The sequence below is a fragment of the Xiphophorus maculatus genome, chromosome 8 (assembly GCF_002775205.1).
Source record: "Xiphophorus maculatus strain JP 163 A chromosome 8, X_maculatus-5.0-male, whole genome shotgun sequence".
Taxonomy (NCBI): domain Eukaryota; kingdom Metazoa; phylum Chordata; class Actinopteri; order Cyprinodontiformes; family Poeciliidae; genus Xiphophorus; species Xiphophorus maculatus.
The window spans coordinates 1462181-1483488 of NC_036450.1; the positions used below are offsets into that span (position 1 = coordinate 1462181).

At 41.2% G+C, this 21308-nt stretch overlaps 1 protein-coding gene and 1 long non-coding RNA gene across 2 annotated transcripts in view; both read left to right on the forward strand.

Annotated features, from left to right (window-relative positions):
* LOC102226271 (transcription factor jun-D-like) overlaps positions 1 to 2381 on the forward strand; it is a 3849-nt gene extending 1468 nt beyond the window's left edge. Inside the window, exon 2 of the mRNA XM_023338019.1 lies at positions 926 to 2381. Coding sequence (XP_023193787.1) covers positions 1031 to 2005 — 975 coding nt within the window. The 5' untranslated portion in view covers positions 926 to 1030 and the 3' untranslated portion in view covers positions 2006 to 2381. The remainder of the gene's footprint in view (positions 1 to 925) is intronic.
* An 8326-nt stretch (positions 2382 to 10707) lies between these two features.
* Positions 10708 to 17925, forward strand: LOC111609459. The gene is made up of 3 exons (XR_002753134.1): positions 10708 to 10812; positions 11283 to 11358; positions 17108 to 17925. It is a non-coding gene; the product is annotated as an uncharacterized LOC111609459 (long non-coding RNA).
* The last annotated feature ends 3383 nt before the right edge of the window (positions 17926 to 21308 follow it).

The following is a 21308-nucleotide window of genomic DNA, read 5'->3' on the forward strand; positions in this document are numbered from 1 at the left end:
ATGTGAAAATGTTCGATCCAATTCAGGATCCTTTAGGAATCCAGTAGCAGTCAGTGTCACAGTGAATGTGCAGAGGCCTCTGACTGCAGACTGACATGCTAACAGCTCAACATCCAGGAGCAGAGATGATGCTTCAGTTGTTAGCTAGTTCTGCTAATCCTCTACCAGAGGTGCCAGACATGTTCATGCTGCTTAGCAACCGCTACTTCCTGTTAGCAACAAATGTGTTGATTAGATGGTTAAATTACAGAATAATAATGAATGAAGTTACATTTCTGTAATGATGGCCGAAAAAGAAAAACCAGGATTTCAGGGAACGATTAGGGGACGGTTCTGTTGGTTCTGTTGGTGATGGTTCTGTTGGTTCTGTTGGTGATGGTTCCGTTGGTTCTGTTGGTGATGGTTCTGTTGTTTCTGTTGGTGATGGTTCTGTTGTTTCTGTTGGTTCTGTTGTTTCTGTTGGTTCTGTTGGTGATGGTTCCGTTGGTTCTGTTGGTGATGGTTCTGTTGTTTCTGTTGGTTCCGTTGGTGATGGTTCTGTTGGTTCTGTTGGGGACGGTTAAATGGTAAATGGACTGAACTTATAAAGCGCTTTTCCAGTCATTTTGACCACTCAAAGCGTTTTACACTAGAGTCACATTCACCCAGTCGCACTAACACACATTTATACACCGATATGCAGATCGGTAGGCAATTTGAGGTTAAGCCTTGCCCAGAGGCACATCGACATGTGGCTGGAATCGAACCTACAACCTTCCGATCGCAAGACGACTACTCTACCATAGAGCCACAGTCGCGCGTTCTGTTGTTTCTGTTGGTTCTGTTGGTGACGGTTCTGTTGGTTCTGCTGATGACAGTTCTGTTGGTTCTGTTGGTTCCGTTGGTTCTGTTGGTTCTGCTGATGACGGTTCCGTTTCCTCTGCAGCTCTTCATCCTGCGGCTGCAGACGTCAGTGGATCTGCTGAGACGTTCAGGTTAATCGGATTATGCGGCTCTCCCCTCTGACCTCTCCCTGTCCGTGACGGTTGCCATGGAGACTCCGTTCTACCACGACGACACGCCGGCCGCGCCCAGCTTCAGCCAGGTGGCCGAGTACGAGCGCTACCCGGGCGGGAAGATGCTGATGAGCAAGAAGGCGGCGTCCCTGGGCGGCGGCCACCACTTCCTGGGCGGAGGCAACGCCGCGGCAGGAAGGGGCGGTAACCATGGCAACCTGGGCCTTCCCGGCAGCAGCGCCCTGATGGCGCCCGGCTCTTCGTCCGCGGCGGCGGACATGAACCTGCTGAAGCTGGCGTCCCCGGACCTGGAGCACCTGATCATCCAGTCCAATCAGGGCCTGGTGTCCACAAGCCCCGCCTCCAGCGCCGCCAACCCCTTCCTGTACCGCAGCCCCGCCACCAACGAGCAGGAGGGCTTCGCCGACGGCTTCGTCAAGGCGCTGGCCGACCTGCACAAGCAGAACCAGCTGGTGGGCGGCGGACACGTGTCCCCGCCTGCGTCCTACCAGAGGAACCTGATGTCCGGCGGAGACATGCCCGTCTACACCAACCTGAGCAGCTTCACCCCGGGGCAGATGTCCTACCCCGGGGGGCAGATGGCGTACGGCGGCGGGCCGCACAGCCACGGCCGCGGCCCGGACGCCCCTCAGACCGTCCCCGAGGTCCCCCACCCGCCCGGCGACCCCGCGTCCCCGCCGTCCCTGTCCCCCATCGACCTGGAGACGCAGGAGCGAATCAAAGCCGAGCGCAAGAAGCTGCGCAACCGCATCGCCGCGTCCAAGTGCCGCAAGCGGAAGCTGGAGCGGATCTCCCGCCTGGAGGAGAAGGTGAAGGTCCTGAAGAACCAGAACTCGGACCTGGCGTCCACCGCCGCCATGCTGCGGCAGCAGGTGGCCCAGCTCAAGCAGAAGGTCATGAGTCACGTCACCAACGGCTGCCAGATCGCCGTGGCGACCGGAACCGCCGCCGCCAAGTCTGGACCCGGCAGCGAGAATTCCAGCTGCTGAGCGGGACGACACCTGGACAGGTGAGGAACCGTCGGCCAATCGGGTCGCAGCGGAGGCGGAGCCAGACGACTGAGGATCGTTTCCGGTTTGGGATTCTTTAAAACCGGTTCTGGGATTTAAACGTTTTAAAATCTGACAGATTTTATTTCAACATTTTACAGGATTAAAACTGAAGAAACATGACAATAAAAACTTTGCAGTTTGAAGACAATTTTCCAAAATGGAAACAAAAAACTTTGTAAAAATGTTTTAATTTCCATATTTTCACTTTGAACAGTTTCCATCCAAATCCATCATAAACTGTCATTTTCTCTTCATATTTTGTTTATGATATTTTAAATCTTCTCTGCAGAAACAAGTTTCTTTATTCTGTTTAAAAGAACAAACGTTTCTTTTCTTCTGCTCCGTTTACATTTATCATAAAAACAACAATTTGATCAAATGTTTTAACCTTAAAGGTTTTGGTGGAAAACATTTTTTTTCTACAACATGAAAATATTCATGGATGTAAATTTATGCAGATGTTTGTGTTTTGTGGCTGAGCTGCTCTGACAGCAGCAGGTAAAAGTTTTTTATTCTCATCTTATGCAGAAAATATTTTCTGAGCTGAACTTTGAGACGGCGGTTAGATTTTATTTTAGAGACGAACGGTTTGGAGGGAAATACTTTGAATTAGGAGCTAAATCAGATTTTTTAGAGTGGAAAGTGAACGCCTCAGAGAGGCTTTCAGGGTTTGGGTTTTAGAATAAAGCAGATTAATAAATACACAATGAATCCAGTTTCGTCTTCAGATTCCTGTCAGTTTTTAAAGATTTTTGGGTTTTATTGGGTTTAAACTGGAGGTTAAATCAGTTTGAAGAGGATCTTTTAAAACTAAACTGTAAGCTCATTGTTGACTGTATGAAATGAATTATCTACTTATGTTTTGTCTCTATAAGATATTGCTTCAGTTTTTTGTAAATGTTTCTGAATCCTGCATGGAGATTATAATCTGTTCCTCCAGTTTTATGTGGTTTCATGGAAATTCACACAAATTTAACTGATCCTGCAACAAAATTATGACTTTATTGCACATTTCCTACAAAAACAGTCAAAGCCTTGTGTTTACATGATGCTGCCTCCCACCTGCAGGGGGCAGTAGCTCTTCCTTCTGCTTGATGTTCAGTTTCTGATGGATGTCGCTAAATTCTGCACAAATATTTCTAATTGATTATTGACTGCAAAATAAAAACTAACAAAAACAATCATAAAATCCTGGAGGGATATTTAATGACGCTCTGAAAAAAAGCACAATTACTTTAATACAGAAATAATAATACTTTTCCTCTACAGCTGTATTTATACCATTTTTCACAGCTTAGCGTTAGCGTCAGGATCTGAGCATCGTTTAGATTCATTATATGGACTCTGTGGCTGAAAACTGATTATCTAGCTGAAATATTTCTAATATTTCAGGAACACAGGAGCCGTATTTTAAAAGAACATTTCCTCTGTTAAAAAGACGAACCCATCCAGTTCTGGTTTATTTTGGTTTTAATGAAATGTAAATTTCATCATAATGAGATGTTTCTGTATTTATGTCTGAGCTCCGGCATTTTAAACACGTTTAGCTTAAATACGAAAACCTGCTTATTGCAGCGGCTAACTAGCAGCTGATACAGCAGCTAGCATGACAAAAACTACAGCAGCTAACATGGCAGCTATCAGGCAGCAGCTGACGTAACGTTAGCTACAGGCTAACTAGCATATTCTTTTCACATTTTCCTTGAACTGACTGTTTACATTGTTTTTATTTTAAAATTTATTTAAAATTAAAAAGAACTTGTCTGGCGACCAGAGAGTTTTCAAAACGTTAGCATTAGCATGCTAGCAGTTGGAGAATTGTTATTGATTTACGTTGTAAAAATGAAAAAGACCAAAAATCTGTATCAATCTTAAATAGTGATTTTAGAAAAAACATAAAAGATATCAAACAGTTATGAAAACAGCTGGATGACTGATGGATGGAGTTTCTGTAAACAGAAGCAGTTAGCTGTCAAACAGCACAAAGTTTTTCTAAATTTGACAAAACAAACAACCGTTAGCTTAGCATCGAAGATCCGATGCAGCGTCTGGTTTGACAGAAATATTTAAAAGTCGCTTTTCAAACATTAAGTAGTGAAATAAAAACAGAATCAACATAAATAACATCTTACATGCTAACTAACATGTAGCTGTAGCAGCTAGCATGTGGCTACAGGCTTTTTCACGCACGATTAACCACAATAAATTTAGATTTAGTCTTTTTTGCAGCCCTAATATTTACATATTAAATATGTTTGTTTTACGTTTAATGTGACAGATTTTTGGTAGAAACTGTTCCTGACAGCGCCGCGCCGCACCGCGCCGCGCCGCACCGCGCCGCGCCGCGCCGCGCAGCTCGTTAGCATCAACATGTCGGCTTCTTGTAAAGAAAACCAATCAGGAAGCAGAAGATTCATGACTGAAATCATTTCAGGGTTTGGTAGCTTCACATCGTGAAGTGATTTTTTACTTTATGTAAATAAAACTCAGTTTTAAGATGAAGTTTTCTGATGATGTTTTTATCAACATTTAATCCCAAACTTTCAGCCAGGAGGCGAATCGACCCTTTACTATCACGACTGTTTTATTCTGACTTCAACATGCAGGCAGGTTTCACTGCAGGTTGTGAGATTTTACAGAAAACAATGAAATGAAAACAACATGGCGGATTGGAGAAAAACCTTCCTGTTAAAAAGGTTGAAAAATATTTATTTTTAAACTTGAACGAGGCTTTTTACCTCCTGAGGATGATATTTTTGCACAGATGTACAGAACTTGTTTCTATGTTGACGTGATCAGATTAATGTTTGTATTTATTATGTTTTATTGGACGTGTTGGTTTCTGCTGTCCTCCGCTGTTTTTGTGATGAAGTGTTGAAACGTTTAACCCGATCATAACTGTGTTGTTTCTAAATAAACTTTATCTCTTGATGATAAACTGAGTTAAAAATGTGGTCAATTTCTGGATTTTTCTTTAAATTGCTGTAAAATTGTTGGTTTCATGTTGAGAAATCAGGAGAATCTGAAGTTTCCTTTTTACAAAACCTTTAGTTCAGTTTTACTGTAAACTGAAGAAATGAAGGAAACGTTGAGAAACTCTAAACTTCACCAGATTTATTAACAAAAGACAAAAAGTGCCAAATTATAATAAAAAGTATTATTTAAATAAATGTTTTAAATATTTGTTTCATAATTAATATGTTCTGATTTTGCTAAATCTTTATTTCTCCAGTTCTTTATGAATTTATATTCAGTCTCGTCCAAATGCTACAACTTACTAAAATAAAACTTTAGTCTTTTTCTTTTATATATTTTATTTAAACTGATTAATAAACCAGAATATCCCCCAAACTTTACTTATTAAAGGTTTATGACAACCTGCTGAAGTCGTTTTAAATTATTTTCAACCCAACAGTGTGAATCATTTTTTAATGATTTATTGACATTTATTTTAATAATCGATTCTTCATATTAACGACTTTTTGTTTGTTTTTTGCTTCTGTTTCCTGTTGAGACGTTTTGTGAAATTTTTTAATGTTTTGCAGTGAAATTTATTTTTGTTGAGTTTTTTCCCGTTGGCTCAGATTTCAGATCGTTACGTTTTCAGGTCTCAGATTTTAAAATCCTGATTTAATTTGGACCAGCGGTGCCCAACATGTGGCCCGGGGGCCAACTGTGGCCCTTGGAATAATTCAAGAATTTCAGCAACAAATTTAACTCTTCTTTAGTCGTAAACTTTTCTTTTAATTTTAATTTCCTAATAAATAACAATAAACATTCAGCAACTTTTTACTGAAGAAAAAAGTCTAGAAGATTTTCAGAGTTTTTGAAAATTGTTTTGCTTTTTGTTGCTGGAAAAAACGAAATAAAGTGAAAAAACGAAATAAAGTGAAAAAACGAAATAAAGTGAAAAAAGAAATAAAGTGAAAAAGGAAATATCCTGAATAGTTTGTAAACTCTGACCTTTTCTCTTCTCATCCAGATATTTGACCTTTAAATCCCAACAAAAAGATGTTGGAAAAAGTTTCAGCCTGAACTTTGACCTCTGATGCTCTGTGAGTCCAGACCGGCTGAGATCCGGTCCAGGAACACGACCAGAACCGGTGGAACCGCCTGAGTCTCAGGCGGCTGGTCGCTCCTCTTCCTCTTCCTCTTCCTCTTCCTCTGCGTGTTGGTCAGCGATGAATCAGCCGTTTCTGAGGCTCTTTTACGTTTCACACATTTAACACATCCAGCCACTAGTGATCCAGTTTTATTAATATTATTATTAATGTTAATATTAATATTATTTTTATTATTATTACATTTTACATCCTGAAACTAAACCATCAGGCTGGGAAAAGGTTTTCCAACATGGACCAGAATTACTCAGAGGCCATTTTGTTTTTGTTGGGATTTTTTAAAAATGTTTGTTGATGAATGAAACATGAAAAATATCTGAATGAGAACCAAACGGCGAAACGTTTCTGAACTTTATAGGTTTTTGTTTTTTCTCAGCATCACAAAGGAAAACGTTCTTCAAGAACCAGCAGAATAAACGTTCTCCAGTTTTTCTTCTTAAGGAAAAAGTTGTTGAATGTTTTTTAAAAAAATTTAAATTAAAAGAAAATATTAATGACGAGTTAAATTTGTCACTGACATTCTTGCGCTAAATCTGTGGCACCACAAATGGACCACAAATGGCCCCGGGCCGCATGTTGGACACCGCTGACTTGGACTGGATGCTTCTGCGTGCTGATTGGCTGCGAGGCGGAGCGGCGGAAGCGGCGCCACGTCAGACGGCGAAACGCTGCGGCGGCGACTCCGTTTGGTTCCTGAGCAGTTTGGTGAAAATGTCTGAAAGGTTAAAGGTCAAGATCTCAGACGGTGTTTGTGTCTGGGAGCCAAACCGAGTCAGAACCCAGAACTTAATAACCGTGTTTAAGGAAATCCTTCGATGACGGCGTCTCTCTGCGGTCGCAGGGAAACTGAGCGTCCTCAGCGGGTCGGCGCCGGTCCGATCCGCTGACAGAGCAGAACCGACCTGAGCTTCAGTCAGCAGAACTGAAACACTTAATGATCCAGAACCGCTGCTGAACCGTCAGGCTGTCTGCTGATAAGGCTGCTGGTCTAAATATTAATTAATATTAATTAATAATTTATTAGTCATTAATTAATATTAATAATATTCACAGTTTAAACATACAGATGTTACATAAAACTTGAGTTTTATGTTTCTGGGCCGACGTCCTGATTGGAAGAATCGATCCAAATATCAATACTATTGATACATTAGTTAATAATAAATCATCGTTGCTTCTTCTTCGTCGGCCATCTTTGTTTACTCTGAACTCGTTTTTTCTCTGAGTGTTTGAGTGAAATCAGGCGACTGAAACCTGTTACAGAAAATATTCTCTCATCATTTTGATAATTGAATTAATTATCCAAACTTTTCCAGACCGTTTATTAGTGAGACCTTTCAGACTTTAATTGGTCCGATGTTTTCCTCTCAGCTGTTTCCTTTCATTACTTTCCTATGAAACGTTTTGGTAGAAAATGTTATGTGGCTGTTTTTTCCATATTCTGCTCCAGATGGAGTGACCCACTTACTGAGAGGCTCTGTGCCATTTCTGGTGACTAATACCCCCTCCACCCACACCTCCACGCACACACACACACACACACACACACACACACACACACACACACACACACACGCGCGCGCGCGCGGCGCTGCTTGGCGTGTCCTCCTCAGCCATGTTGTTTTACTCTGTTTTCTCTCTCATGGCTGTTTGTTAAAAATAAAGATGTTTGTGAAGATGCGTGTTGACAGCCAGAGTCAGAAATGTTCGTTGTGGTTTTATGTTCTGGTTTCGCTGCTGCTGCTGCTTCACTCGCCTCTGAAGATGGAAACCACAAAGCTTTACAACGGGACCAGAACGATCCCACCTCGACCCGGAAACTTTTCACCAACTGAAGCAGCAGAGGAGCGGCTTTGTTCGGCCCGCAGCTGGTTCTGGTTCTGGTTCTGTCTTTGTTCCATGAAGGTCCGCGGACAGGTGGAGCAAATCCTCACCTGCTGGGTCACGTCAGGTCGGCAGAGACCCGGTTCCTCAGATGGAAACCAAACGGGAAACTTTCTGTCTGAAAGCTTCAGGTGATCCGACGGAGGAAACCAGAACCAAAACCCAGGATGATGGTCACAAAATGAGTTTAACTGGAGGTCAAACCAGCTTCTCGTCTTAACGAGATAAAAACACGTTAAAACCAAAACGAGAAACTTTCTCATCTAATGAGGAAGTTTCCAGATTCCAAACTTGTTGATATGAGAAAGTTTTTCATTAAAACTTAAAGTTTTATAACGTAATGAAATAAAAAGCTTGTGTTGTTTTAACGAGAAATGTTCACACTAACGAGACGCAAAACTTGTTAAAACTAAAACTTCTCATCTTAACGAGAAGGCCTTAAAAAACATTTTAACGTTTTAATGAGATGAAGCCTGTTAAAACAAGGAGTTTTAAAATGTTATAAAGTCTTATTAACAATAATGTTAAAATGAAAAACTGTCTTGTTTTAATCAGAACGTTTTCTGCCAGTTAGGTGTTTCCATATTTCTGGCAGTTAGGTGTTTCCATATTTCTGGCAGTTAGGTGTTTCCATATTTCTGGCAGTTAGGTGTTTCCATATTTCTGGCAGTTAGGTGTTTCCATATTTAACTGTAAAACCTTGGAAATAAATTCAGGATCATTTTCTTGAGATGCAAAAAAAGAAAATCTCATCAAAATTAGACATTTTATTTTATTTCATAAAAAATAAAATCTAAAGTTTGTTTCAGTTTGATGAGAAATTTTCTCATTAAAACTAGAAATGTGAAAGTTTATCATTTTAATTTAATACAAAGTATTTTGTCTCCTTTCTGAGCTCTTATCAGATGAAGGATGAATAAATGAATCTTATCAGATGAAGGATGAATAAATGAATCTTATCCTCAGTTTTTCACCTGAATGGTGAAATATTCACGTTTTTGTTCTTTATTATGGTTTAAATAAAGTCATAAACGCGACGCGGCTCAGTCTCTGCTCTGTATCTGCTGGAAGCAGCGAAGATGAACTGAATTTTGGAGGGAAACGTTTTCTCCTCTGTGTGGGTCCAGAACCAAGATGGCCGAGCAGAACGTCCCGTCCTGAACCGGGTCGGTCGGGTTTGCTGTGAAACTGAACCGTAGAGAAATATTTAGGTTGAATCGTCAGGATGGATTAAATATCTTCAGAGGAACAAGCAGAGCCTGAGATAAATCAGATTAGTTTCAGCTTCTGCTCTGCAGCGCTTCAAACCTGGAGGAAAATCAACTCATTAAATATTCATGAGCTTCACCTGAGGCCGCAGAGGCTCCGCCCCCTCACTGAGCCGCAGAGACATTCACCTCAGACTCGTCAAATTAAATCTGCCTTCATATGAACTCATTCAGCACCAGTTTATATTTTAAAAAAGATTATTTCCATTTTTCACAACCAACTTTCCTGTCAAATAAAGGAAAGCAGCAAAAATAAGCCTTAAAAAACCTTTAAAAACCTTAAAAACCTTTAAAAACCTTCAAAAACCTTTAAAAACCTTAAAAAAACTTAAAAACCTTTAAAAAACCTAAAAAACCTTAAAAACCTTTAAAAACCTTAAAAACCTTTAAAAAACCTTAAAAACCTTTAAAAAACCTTCAAAAACCTTTAAAAACCTTAAAAACCTTTAAAAACCTTCAAAAACCTTTAAAAAAAACTTAAAAACCTTTAAAAACCTTAAACACCTTTAAAAAACCTTAAAAACCTTTAAAAACCTTAAAAAACCTTAAAAACCTTAAAAAACCTTAAAAAACAAAGCCTGCTGCCTGATAATCCCAGACTGTTAAACTGTAAATTGACACGTTAAGAGTTAAGTTAACTTTCAAAGTAAATATTTATTATATTTAGTATAGTAATGATATTTTGTTACTAAATATTTAGTTTAACTCTATTAGCTACAGCCAAGTCCTTACTTTGCTAACTAAGTATTTAGTTAAATATTTTGATTCAAACTAAATATTTAGTTTGAATCTGTGACATTAATAATGAATGAATAGAAATGAATGAATGAATGAATAGAAATGAATGAATGAATGAATGAATGAATGAATGAATGAATGAATGAATGAATGAATGAATGAATGAATGAATAACTTATGACTAAATAATTATTGCTGCCAGTTTTTACAAACTAAATGTTTTCATTCTGAAGTCTAGAAATTACATCTGCAGTTTTATGAAGTCATTTTAAATTTCATAAAAGTTTACAGAAACGTCTGAAAACATATTTTCATCTCCATCTTGAAGTTTTTGTTTTTAGTTTCCAGGTTTTCCAGGATTTTCCAGGTTCAGAGGAAACTTTGAACCTGGAATAAAACAGAAATAAAGAAACAACAAACTGTTGAGGCTTTTCCACTTTGCACTGAAAAAACTTTTTAACGTTTTGTGATTAGTGGGCGGGGCCTCGCTCCGCAGCGGACGCTCTGATTGGTCCGTTTTCCCTCCCCTCTCTGTTGATGTTGGTGGCTGACTCCAACCATTTCTGCAGGTTACATAAACAAACACACACACACACACACACGTAAACTTTTCAGCTGCGTCTTTGTTTGTAGTTTTGGTTTGGCGTTGCCATGGAGACGCAGAGGAGAAACCAGAACCAGATGAAGGAGCAGAAAGTGGAGCCGGGCGGCGCTACATCTGCTGCAGCTGCAGGTTTGATCACCGTCAGATTCCTCTGATCAGCTGATCCACTTCTGAGTAAATCCAGCTTCACATGTGGAGAAGAAACGTTTTAAAGATCGATTTTATGGGGAAGGTTGGAGAGAGAGAGAGAAGGAGAGAGGAAGAGAGAGGGAGAGAAGGAGAGAGGAAGAGAGAGGGAGAGAAGGAGAGAGGAAGAGAGAGGGAGAGAAGGAGAGAGGAAAAGAGAGGGAGAGAGGGATGAAGGATGAAGGATGGATGATGGAGGAATGTATTATTGGCTCTGGAGTTGTTTCAGGGTGACTCAGATGCTCCACCCACAGATACGCTGACTCACCATAAACCGTCAAGTACTCAGTGAGCATGAGTGTGTGTGTGTGTGTGTGTGTGTGTGTGTGTGTGTGTGTGTGTGTGTGTGTGTGTGTGTGTGATGTACCTGATTTAAATGTCAGTAAAGTGAGATTCTGACTCTTTCTCACCAGGTTTTTTTTTCTGATCGGACTCACAGAGACTTGGAAACAAACTCGGTTACCTCGACGCTTCACGTCCTGGTTTCAGGTAAACTACGTTTCCCAGAAGCCTTTGGGTTGTTTGGGTCTGAGCCGAGTCTCACGGATAAATAAAAGTTTGTTTCTGGATGCAGTTGAAACGTTGAAGGCCTGAGTAGAAAACTCTGAACCAGCATCAGCCGATACCACATCCAACCATCATCCAACCATCATCCAACCATCATCCAACCATCATCCAACCATCATCCAACCATCATCCATCCATCATCCAACCATCATCCAACCATCATCCAACCATCATCCATCCATCATCCATCCATCATCCATCATCCAACCATCATCCATCATCCATCCAACCATCATCCATCCATCATCCATCAATCATCCATCCATCATCCAACCATCATCCATCCATCATCCATCCGTCATCCATCCATCATCCATCCATCATCCATCCATCCATCATCCATCATCCATCCATCCATCTTTTGGTGCCTCCACAGTTTTCAAGGCTAACACAAGGCTAACACAAAGCTAAAACAAGGCTAACGATAAGCTAACACAAAGCTAAAACAAGGCTAACGATAAGCTAACACAAGGCTAACACAAGGCTAACGATAAGCTAACACAAGGCTAACACAAGGCTAACGATAAGCTAACACAAGGCTAACACAAGGCTAACGATAAGCTAACACAAGGCTAACACAAAGCCCACAAAACATCTGGATTAAATCAAACTTCCTCAAAGTTTTCATGAACTACAAGATTCTGTGGAAATGAACAAACATGATCAGGTTGTGATCTACTGTTTACTATGTTAGCATTTAGCTAGCTCCATTAGCAGGAGCTAGCACAGTTTGCTCCTGCTAATGGAGCTAACACCAGTAGAAAAAGCTAACAGCATTAGCTAGAGCCAGTTAGCCTGTAGCTCCGCCTACTTTCCCTCTTTCCCACATAGCGAGGAACACACAGCTGGGTCAGAACCGGACCAGGTATTACCCGTCCAGAGAGACTTAGGAACAGAGAAAGGGCTTAATAAACTAAAACAATGTTAAATCATTATAGTATTATTAAAACTTCATTTTAATTCCAACATAATATAAATAAATGTGTTATTTATTGTAGGTCTTATAAGAATTATGAGGCAGAAGCTTTTATTTTGACGAGCCACGCTGCTTAAATCTTCATTTTCCTCCGTCGTGTTTTTCTGCCTGGCGGTTCCTGATGCTGGGCGGCGGTGAGGATGTGAAGCATTCAGGTCCAACTCACACGACACCAGCAGAACTTCGCCGCACTTCCTGTCGCATGAATGTTGGCGTAAAACAAAACGGAGCGACGCGTCGCATCAACCTGGTCCGATCCTGAACTCAGGTCCTTCGTTCTAAAGATTCAGCCTTCATTTAAATAAAACTACTGAAGTCTGAACTCTGGTTCTGACCAGGCTGCAGCTGAGTGAACCTGAACTGATCTGACAGAGAAACAAACTTTGTGACCTGGTTCCTGACCCGACTGGACTCCGTCTGCCTGCATTTAGTCATCGTTTGTTTCAGTTTGTGTCTAATGAGCTCAGACTGCGGTTACATAAAGCCGATGCAGACGCGGCGCTGACCGGTCAGAGCTGCACGTCTGCAGCACGTCTGCAGCACGTCTGCAGCACGTCTGCATCACGTCTGCAGCACGTCTGCCTCCTTCAGCATTAAAAATCAACGTTTCGATGGTTCGTCACGTTTTCTGTTTCTATTTAAGGCTGAAAGAAACAGCAACACTAATAACATAAACACCATTTATTAACAATAATAATGTAAAGACTGTTCAGACAAACTCCAAGAGAACGATGTCAAATTATCTTGAAGTTGTTTATTAGTGACTTTGTGTTATGAAAAAAAAACATATATTTTTCTTGTTGCTAGGTAAAGTTTGTCTTGCCTACTTCATGTTGTCAGACTGGATCTATTTAATAAATTCTGAACAGATTATTAAAATTTAGCTGAACTTTCCAAATAATTTGGTCCCAATAAATCCATGGTTTCACCAGAATGATCCAGTTCAGGTTTTCTAAATATATTTAACGAACATGTTGCTGCCTTACCAGAGGCACAGACACAGACTGGTGGCTCTGGTAAGGCACAGAGATCATTTTTACTGAAACCTTTTTATGTTTGTGGATTATTGGAGAGAAAGTTTTACCTTTATAATGATGTAAAAATCAGAAATAAAAACGTTCTAATTTTAACGTTTTGCATCAGAAAATGTTTTTGTTTTAGTGAAAAACTTTCTTCCTGAATTTACACAAAATGTTTCTTGTTTTCTCTCTGATTTTATCAGAAGCTTTTATTAAACATTCAGTTCTAGAATCACATTTTTACCATTTTTACTCTTTTATTTATAACTGACTGTAATTTTTCATTAAAGGTTTTAGAGATTAATGAAATATTTACAGGTATTGTTACCAAAGTGATGATATTTATGATAAACAAACTCTGTGTGACGTACCGGTCTGTTAACTCTGAACACACACACACACACACACACACACACACACACACACACTCCCTGCCTGCTTAATGAGGGTTAATGAACGGAGGATCCTGACTGGTTCACCGGTTTTTGCCTCGACTTCCCTCATGCAGATGAACGGCTCACATGCAGCTCAGAGTGTGTGTGTGTGAGAGAGAGAGAGAGAGAGAGAGAGAATGTGTGTGTGTGTGTGTGAGAGAGAGAGAGAGATAGAGAGAGAGAGAGAGAGAGAGAATGTGTGTGTGTGAGCACCTTCTCCTGCAGTGTGTGTAGATGTGGTCAGACAGCTGCCTTCTCCTGCCGGCTACGCTGGCCGATGACACACACACACACACACACACACACACACACACACACACACACACACACACACACACACACACACACACACACACACACACACACACACACACACCGGGCTGCATGTGTGTGTGTGATGCTGCGTTATCACTGTGACTCTCTGCACTGTAAAAATGGACGTGTTGATCCCAGGCTGCTGATTTTAAAGCCACCAGATGAATTCTGGGTAAAAATAAACAATGTTTTTGTTTTAAACACAAAATGTTTAAAATATTTTACCAGTTTTTGCTTCATTGTTCCTCTTTCATCAAATGACTTAGTTACTAAATTAATGATTAATCGATTAATCGATTCAATCGATTAATCGATTAATTGATACAGCCTTTATTAAACAGCAGCAGTCAGGATATGGAAACTGATCTGAAATCAATACTTCCATGATGTTGAAGCTGCTGATCTTATTTATTGATCCCAGTAATTAATCGATATATTAAACCCAGTTTAATATTTGAATTATTAAAATATTTTTACCTGAATAAACCGAACAGATTTCATCCTGAACTTGAAAGAAAACAACTCAACACGTTTCTCTCCTCTGGTCCAATCAGCTGCTTTCCTGGATAAATCGTTTCACTTCCTGGATGAACTGGTGCGTTGGGCTTTAACTGGTCCGTTCTGGTTGTTCTGGACGGTTTGAGTTCCTGCTGACAGGTTTCTGTCCTGCGGCTGATGAAGACGAGCGGCCCTTCCTCCTGACAGGAACACGTCCACAGTGGGACTAAAATAGTGGGGAACCTGATGGGGCCGCGGCGTGGCGCCGGCCCCTGGACGGCCCGTCAGGATGACGGACGGCGGTCCGGCGGCAGGCGTCCAATCAGCCGTTAGTCTGCCTCGTTAACGGCGCCGTTTCCCTTCAGTCCTGATGTTACTGTAGCACAAACTGACAGGCCATGAAATCCTGCAGACCATTTATAATCTCCCAGCACCAACAACTGGTTTCCAGTTAGATCCCATCACAACGACTGGACTAGAAAAACACGTCAGCATAAAACTGGACAGAGAAGAAGAAACTCACCTCACATTTAGATTAACTTTAGTTTGGTAAACTTACAACATTACAGAAAATAAATTAACATAAAATATTATTTTTAATAGAAACTGATAACTTGTCCTGTTCATGAAGAAACAAACTGGTCACATGATCAGAGAATTATTTAAATATGACACAGTTATGGATAAACAACACATTTATACATCTGCACAGTAATATCAGCTGCTACATCTTTAACACTCAGCAGGAAACTAAAACATCTGAAGGAGCTAAAATAGACAAAAAAAGATTTGATATAAAAATGTAATAAACAGGTTTTGTGTATCTATTCTAACTTTTCTAACCTTTAAATCATTTCTGAATTCCAGAAGGAAAACTTGTGTTCATCTCTTTATACATTATTTAGAGTATTTTAGTGCAAACAATGTCTTTAAATCTGCAGATATAACTTTGAGTTTATTAGTTGGTTCATGATATCTCACTTTATTAATAAGGCCAAATGCCTTTTATATTTATTAAATCTTTTATTTTAAACAATATTCCAACATTTTACTTCCTAACAGATCCATAAAACATCCAGTGGATTATTAGCTGGTTGCATTTCTGCAGGTGAGTGAAGGTCAGTGAGTTAAAGCTGCAGGGGAGCCTCTCCTGTCATTAGCATTAGCGTCGCTCTGAACATTAGCTGCAGGTCTTATAGCTGTAATTAATCCTCGTCACGCTGCTCTATAATTCTCGGCCGTGTTTGTGTCTGTAATTAAACAGCTTTTGCTGTTTCATTTTGGTCTGAATCTTAATATTTCTCCTCTCCGTGTTTCTGGGTGGAGCTGAAATCTGTCGAACTTAAAGGAGCTAAAACTAGAAAATCCTCAAAGTTCAAGTCTTTCATTTTTCACCTATTTATAAAAAACACATTTTGAGTCAGAAGAGTTGAAAGTTGAGCTCAGATTTAATGAAAAAGAGAATATTATCCGGGTCAGACGGGCTGGACTCGTCCAGGATCGTCTGTCTGTCTGTCTGTCTGTCTGTCTGTCTGTCTGTCTCTCTCTGTGTCTGTCTGTCTGTCTGTCCGTCTGTCCGTCTGTCCGTCTGTCTGTCTGTCTGTCTGCCTGCCTCCATGATCTCGGTTGAATCGGTTTGTTTTCTGCGTTCCGCCTCAACCCGGTTCATCCAGGAACAAAACGTTTCGGCTCCTTCAGATTTCTGAGGCCGTTGAGCCAGAAGTGATAAGTTGAAGTTTCAGGATCTCATTAATTAGAATAAAACATAAAACTAATGAAAAGGCTTTTTGTGGGGCGTAATTGGCTTTAATTAAAGGGAGCCGGTAACGTTTCCCTGGAAGCCGTTGGGATTTCTGCAGCTCATACAAACATGTTCATTACTGGTTTTAGTTCTGAACGATCTGATTGGACGCCGGAAACGATTGTTGTTGTGTTCGAGTTGCTGTTAGGAGTTAGCCTATCAACGAAGCTATGCTAGCTCAAAATAGCATCTCAATGCTAACCTTGTAGCAGCTAATGCTAACGTTAGCGACCAAAATCCACATTTCTTGGTTGAAGAAAATAAAAAACAGATTAAAAAAAAAAACATCGTTGCTGTTTATTAAGTTTGTTCGTTCAATAATTTAGGAGCTAAAATGTTTTTGAATTGAAAATGTTGTGATTTTATTAATTGGGTTTAATTAATTACAGACCTGCAACTATTAAACATTTTAACAGAATCCCAGAATAATGGAAATAACAGAATAATGGAAAGAAACTAAATTAAATTAATGTAAAAACATACATGATATTAAGGTTTTTAAGAAAGAAAAATACATTTTCTGATCAGTTTAGAATAAATTATAGATTTTTTTCTCTTAAAATGATCTAATAATATCTTTTTCTGAAATAATTGTTCAGTAAATCCGACCCTGATGCTTTATTTCCAGCCTGAAGCCCCAGGACCAGATCAGAGTCTAATCAACATGGATGCTGAAAAGAATCTGAGCTTCCTGCTCGTCGTGGTGAGTCACTGCGCTTCGCTTCGCCGCGCCGCGCCACGCCGCGCCGCCATGGATGAAAGTGGAATTAGTGCCGGTTAATTCGTCCTGACAGTTGGAAATGTTAAATCCTGCAGGGGGCTCGGCTTAGCGCGCCGCGCTCTGCCTAAGTAGGTTAAACACAAACCGGAGTGATCAATCTGCAGACGCTCGACTGAAACTACGGAACCGGCTGGAAACTCCTGGAAACCAGCAGAACCAGCAGGAACACCAACTGGAACCAGTAACCATGCAGGTCCAGATGAGTTCTGGCTCCAGAGGTTCTGACTCCAGAACTGAGATGAAGAAGAACTTTCATTTTTCCTCCAATCATTTGGTAAAAATAAATGTCAAAGGTCAGATTTTTATGTTTCTTCTTTTTTACTTTCCCTCTTTTAAAGCGACAGGGTGTGACTTTCATAAAGAGCCAATCAGAGCCAGGAGGCGGGGCTTAGCGCTGTCAATCATCCTAATGGTTAATGGTGGACAAACAACTCACTGTTACAGGAAAACCGTTTATCGGCCAGCATCAGTGTCTGACAGGGAGAAGCACTCAGGCGTGATTGACGGCGCTAGGCCCCGCCCCCTGGCTCTGATTGGTTGTTTCTACTTAACACAGGGAGAAAATGGAGCAGATCGATTTTTCATAGATTATTGTCTCATAGCAAACTGTCACAACATGGAGACAGTTTCAACAAATATGTAAAATAATATTTTTATAAATTACATTCTGCATCCTGAAGCAGCAAAAAAATTTATCAATTATCGATTAATAAATTTAAAAGATTCTGATTAATATTTTCAAGAGCAAGTTTACAGAAACTTTGTAATCCATTTTATTTGTGGGCTTGTTTTGATTGTTGTGTCTTATTATGAATAATTAAATTAGAAATTGATTCCATAAACAAAACATCTCAATCTCATCTATGAACCCAGAGTTTTTCCTCCTGTCGAGTTTTTCCAGGAAAGGTTTGGATTTCAGGATGATTGGCTCATTTATCGTCTTCATCTGGTTTTTCTGTTTACTGCAGAGCAGGTCAGGTTTCCAGCACCGGTTACCATGGCGATGCGTGGCAGGAGGCGATAACCCTCCGACGACCCGGTGGCCCAAACAAACAGAGACGTGCAAAAAGCTTGTGAGCAACGAACCAAACTGAGTTCAAGGAAAAACTGCAGTAACCATTAAAAACACAAAACATAATAATTATTAATAAAACCAAACATCCTGTTTTTACAGTGAATCATGAGGCTTTTTTACCTGCACAAAACCTGACATAACTTACAGACATGCTGCAGATATTTTTCCAACAATAAATAAAAACTGATTGTATCTTATAAGGAAAATAAATGTAATAACTAAATGCAGTTTTATTCTTTTAATTAATAAAAATAGTCAAATTAAACCATATTTTGCCCTCTGACCCTCATATTCAGACGGTGAACTCTCGGCTCGGTGCGGATGTAGGCCAGCAGCTGCAGACTCACCATGAGGCATTATGGTTGTTATTATTATTATTTTTAGCCGGATGCCATTAGTCTATGGCTGCGTGAACGTGAGCGTCGCCTGAACTCTGATCAGATGTGATCCGTTTCCGCTCAGCTTCCTCTGCAGCAGCGTGAACACAAAGAGGCAGCGGCAGAAATTCCTCTGATTTCATGCAGCAGCAGCTGCAGGGACTTTTTCCCTCTCAGTCCGTCTGTCAGGCTGCAGCGAGGCGGCGAGCGGCGGGCGGCGAGCGGCGGGCGGCGAGCGGCGAGCGGCGAGCGGCGGGCGGCGAGCGGCGAGCGGCGGGCGGCGGGCGGCGAGCGGCGGGCGGCGAGCGGCGAGCGGCGGGCGGCGAGCGGCGGGCGGCGAGCGGCGGGCGGCGGGCAGCGAGCGGCGAGCGACGGGCGGCGAGCGTTGGGCGTCGAGCGGCGGGCAGCGAGCGGCGAGCGGCGGGCGGCGAGCGGCGGGCGGCGGGCGGCGAGCGGCGGGCGGCGGGCGGCGGGCGGCGAGCGGCGGGCGGCGGGCGGCGAGCGGCGGGCGGCGGGCGGCGGGCGGCGGGCGGCGAGCGGCGGGCGGCGAGAGGGAGGCTCGTTAACAGGGTCAGGGTGATCAGGATGATCAGGATAATCGGTGGAATATCACGGAAAATCACAGGATGGGAAAAATCAAAGAAATGTTCTAGAACAAAATGTAAATTTTCTGAACTCCAAGAGTTGAAGATTTGACTTTAATCTCAGAAAAAGGCTGGAAGAAGAAAAATTTGACATTTGAAAGTCAGAAAATCTCCTAAAGTCAAAAATGTTCAACTTTGTGAAAAATACTAATACAAAATTTACAAAATATGAAATTTTGTAAAGATTAGCACTGGAGCTGTAAGACATTCTAAATATTCTTTCTTTCATAAAAGTAAATAATCTTTATTTCTTCCTTTGTTTTCATCGTGTGAAGAATAAACTAACACTGAACTTTAACTTTAGTTTTAACTTTCACCAGAAAAGCCTTTAACAACATTTTTCTTTCATTTTCCTGGATTTTTTCTGTTTGACCAAAAGAAGTTTAGTGAAAATGTAGTTTCCAGTTATTCCTGAATGCACCACGAATCCTGAACCTGCAGATGGAAGAGGAACCAGAAGGTCACCGAACACATGACCTTTCAAACATTAAACATTAATGAAACATTTATCTTCCATCTACATGAAGTCATGACTGAACCAGCAGTCTGGACATCCTGACTCGCCTGGAGCCTCAGAGGACCAGGAACCGGTTCACCAGATTTAACTTTAAAGGGAACCTGTTGTAGGAAATTCAGTTTGGATGTTTTTATACGTTTTGGTTTCTGATGCGTCGAAAAACCTGCTGAGAAACTAAACACCAAGCTGGTTTCTGGAAAATGATCTTCTTAAGAACCTCCAGAAAGTAACTGTTACCTAGCAACCCCAGCAGAGTTCCGCCTGTTACCTAGCAACCCCAGCAGAGTTCCGCCTGTTACCTAGCAACCCCCGCAGAATTCCATCCATTACCTAGCAACCCAACCACTGCACCACTGTGCAGAACAAGATTTGTTCGTAAACGATCTAAAATCTGTAAAGGTTTCTGAAGGACTCTTATTGTGAAATATTAGCAGCAGCATGTCAGCTTCCTGTCAGCTTCCTGTCAGCCTCCATCAGCAGCTGAAGCCTGCAGACTCCAGAGCCACCTTCATCTTCCTCATCCTCAGCCTGACTGTTTGCAGATTAATGAAGTAAAGCTGACAAACCTGAGAAAACGCTGCGTGTTTGTTTACGGGCGGCTGCCATTAATCCCGCCTTGATTCGCTCCACCGTCTGAAGCTTCAGATTATCGTTAGCTTCCAGATGTAGCGCGACGCGCGGTGAGTCAGGAAGCTCACCGCTCCGACTCCAACCTGCTGGTTTCTACACGGTTGGATCTTTAAGAGTAAAAACTTTGATCTTTAATGGGATCAATTTAAAAACGGTGCTTTACTCCACATCATATGCTAATATAGCATTAGCATAAAGATGGACACGTTTGTATTTTTATTTCCAGAATATTTTCTGTCGATTTTCTCTTCATAAAGTCACTTTATGTACAGAAAACTTTTAAAATGATGATTTTTAAATTATGACATTTTAACAGTAAAATATTTATAATTATGTTTGTTTTATAAGAAAAGAAAAAATATTAAAAATAAAAACGCTAGATAGTGTTAGCATGGTAGCACAGCCAGCTGCCACAGGAAGTTAGTAAAGCAGCAGCAAACAGAAGCAGAACTTCACGTTTTATGAGTGATGAAATAATCTAATAATTGTGTTTTTATTAATTAACAGAAATAAAGTTTGGATCATTAATCAGACTGGAATAAATGAACGTTTGGTTCAGAACCCGGTTCGTCCCAAACCGGCCGGCCGGCTGCTGGACGTTTTCTGGAGGGAGGGAATCGTCTCAGCTCAGAGACGTTCCCATGACGACAGAACCAGACGCAGACGTGAGTCAGAACCAGAACCGCCCCGGCCGGGCCTCTCCGACACCGCCGAGGTGACAGCCTGTTGTTACTGCATGTCATGGCGACGCCCTTTAACCCCCGCAGGAGGCTGATGTCAGACGGCCTCCGCCCGCCGTGCGTCA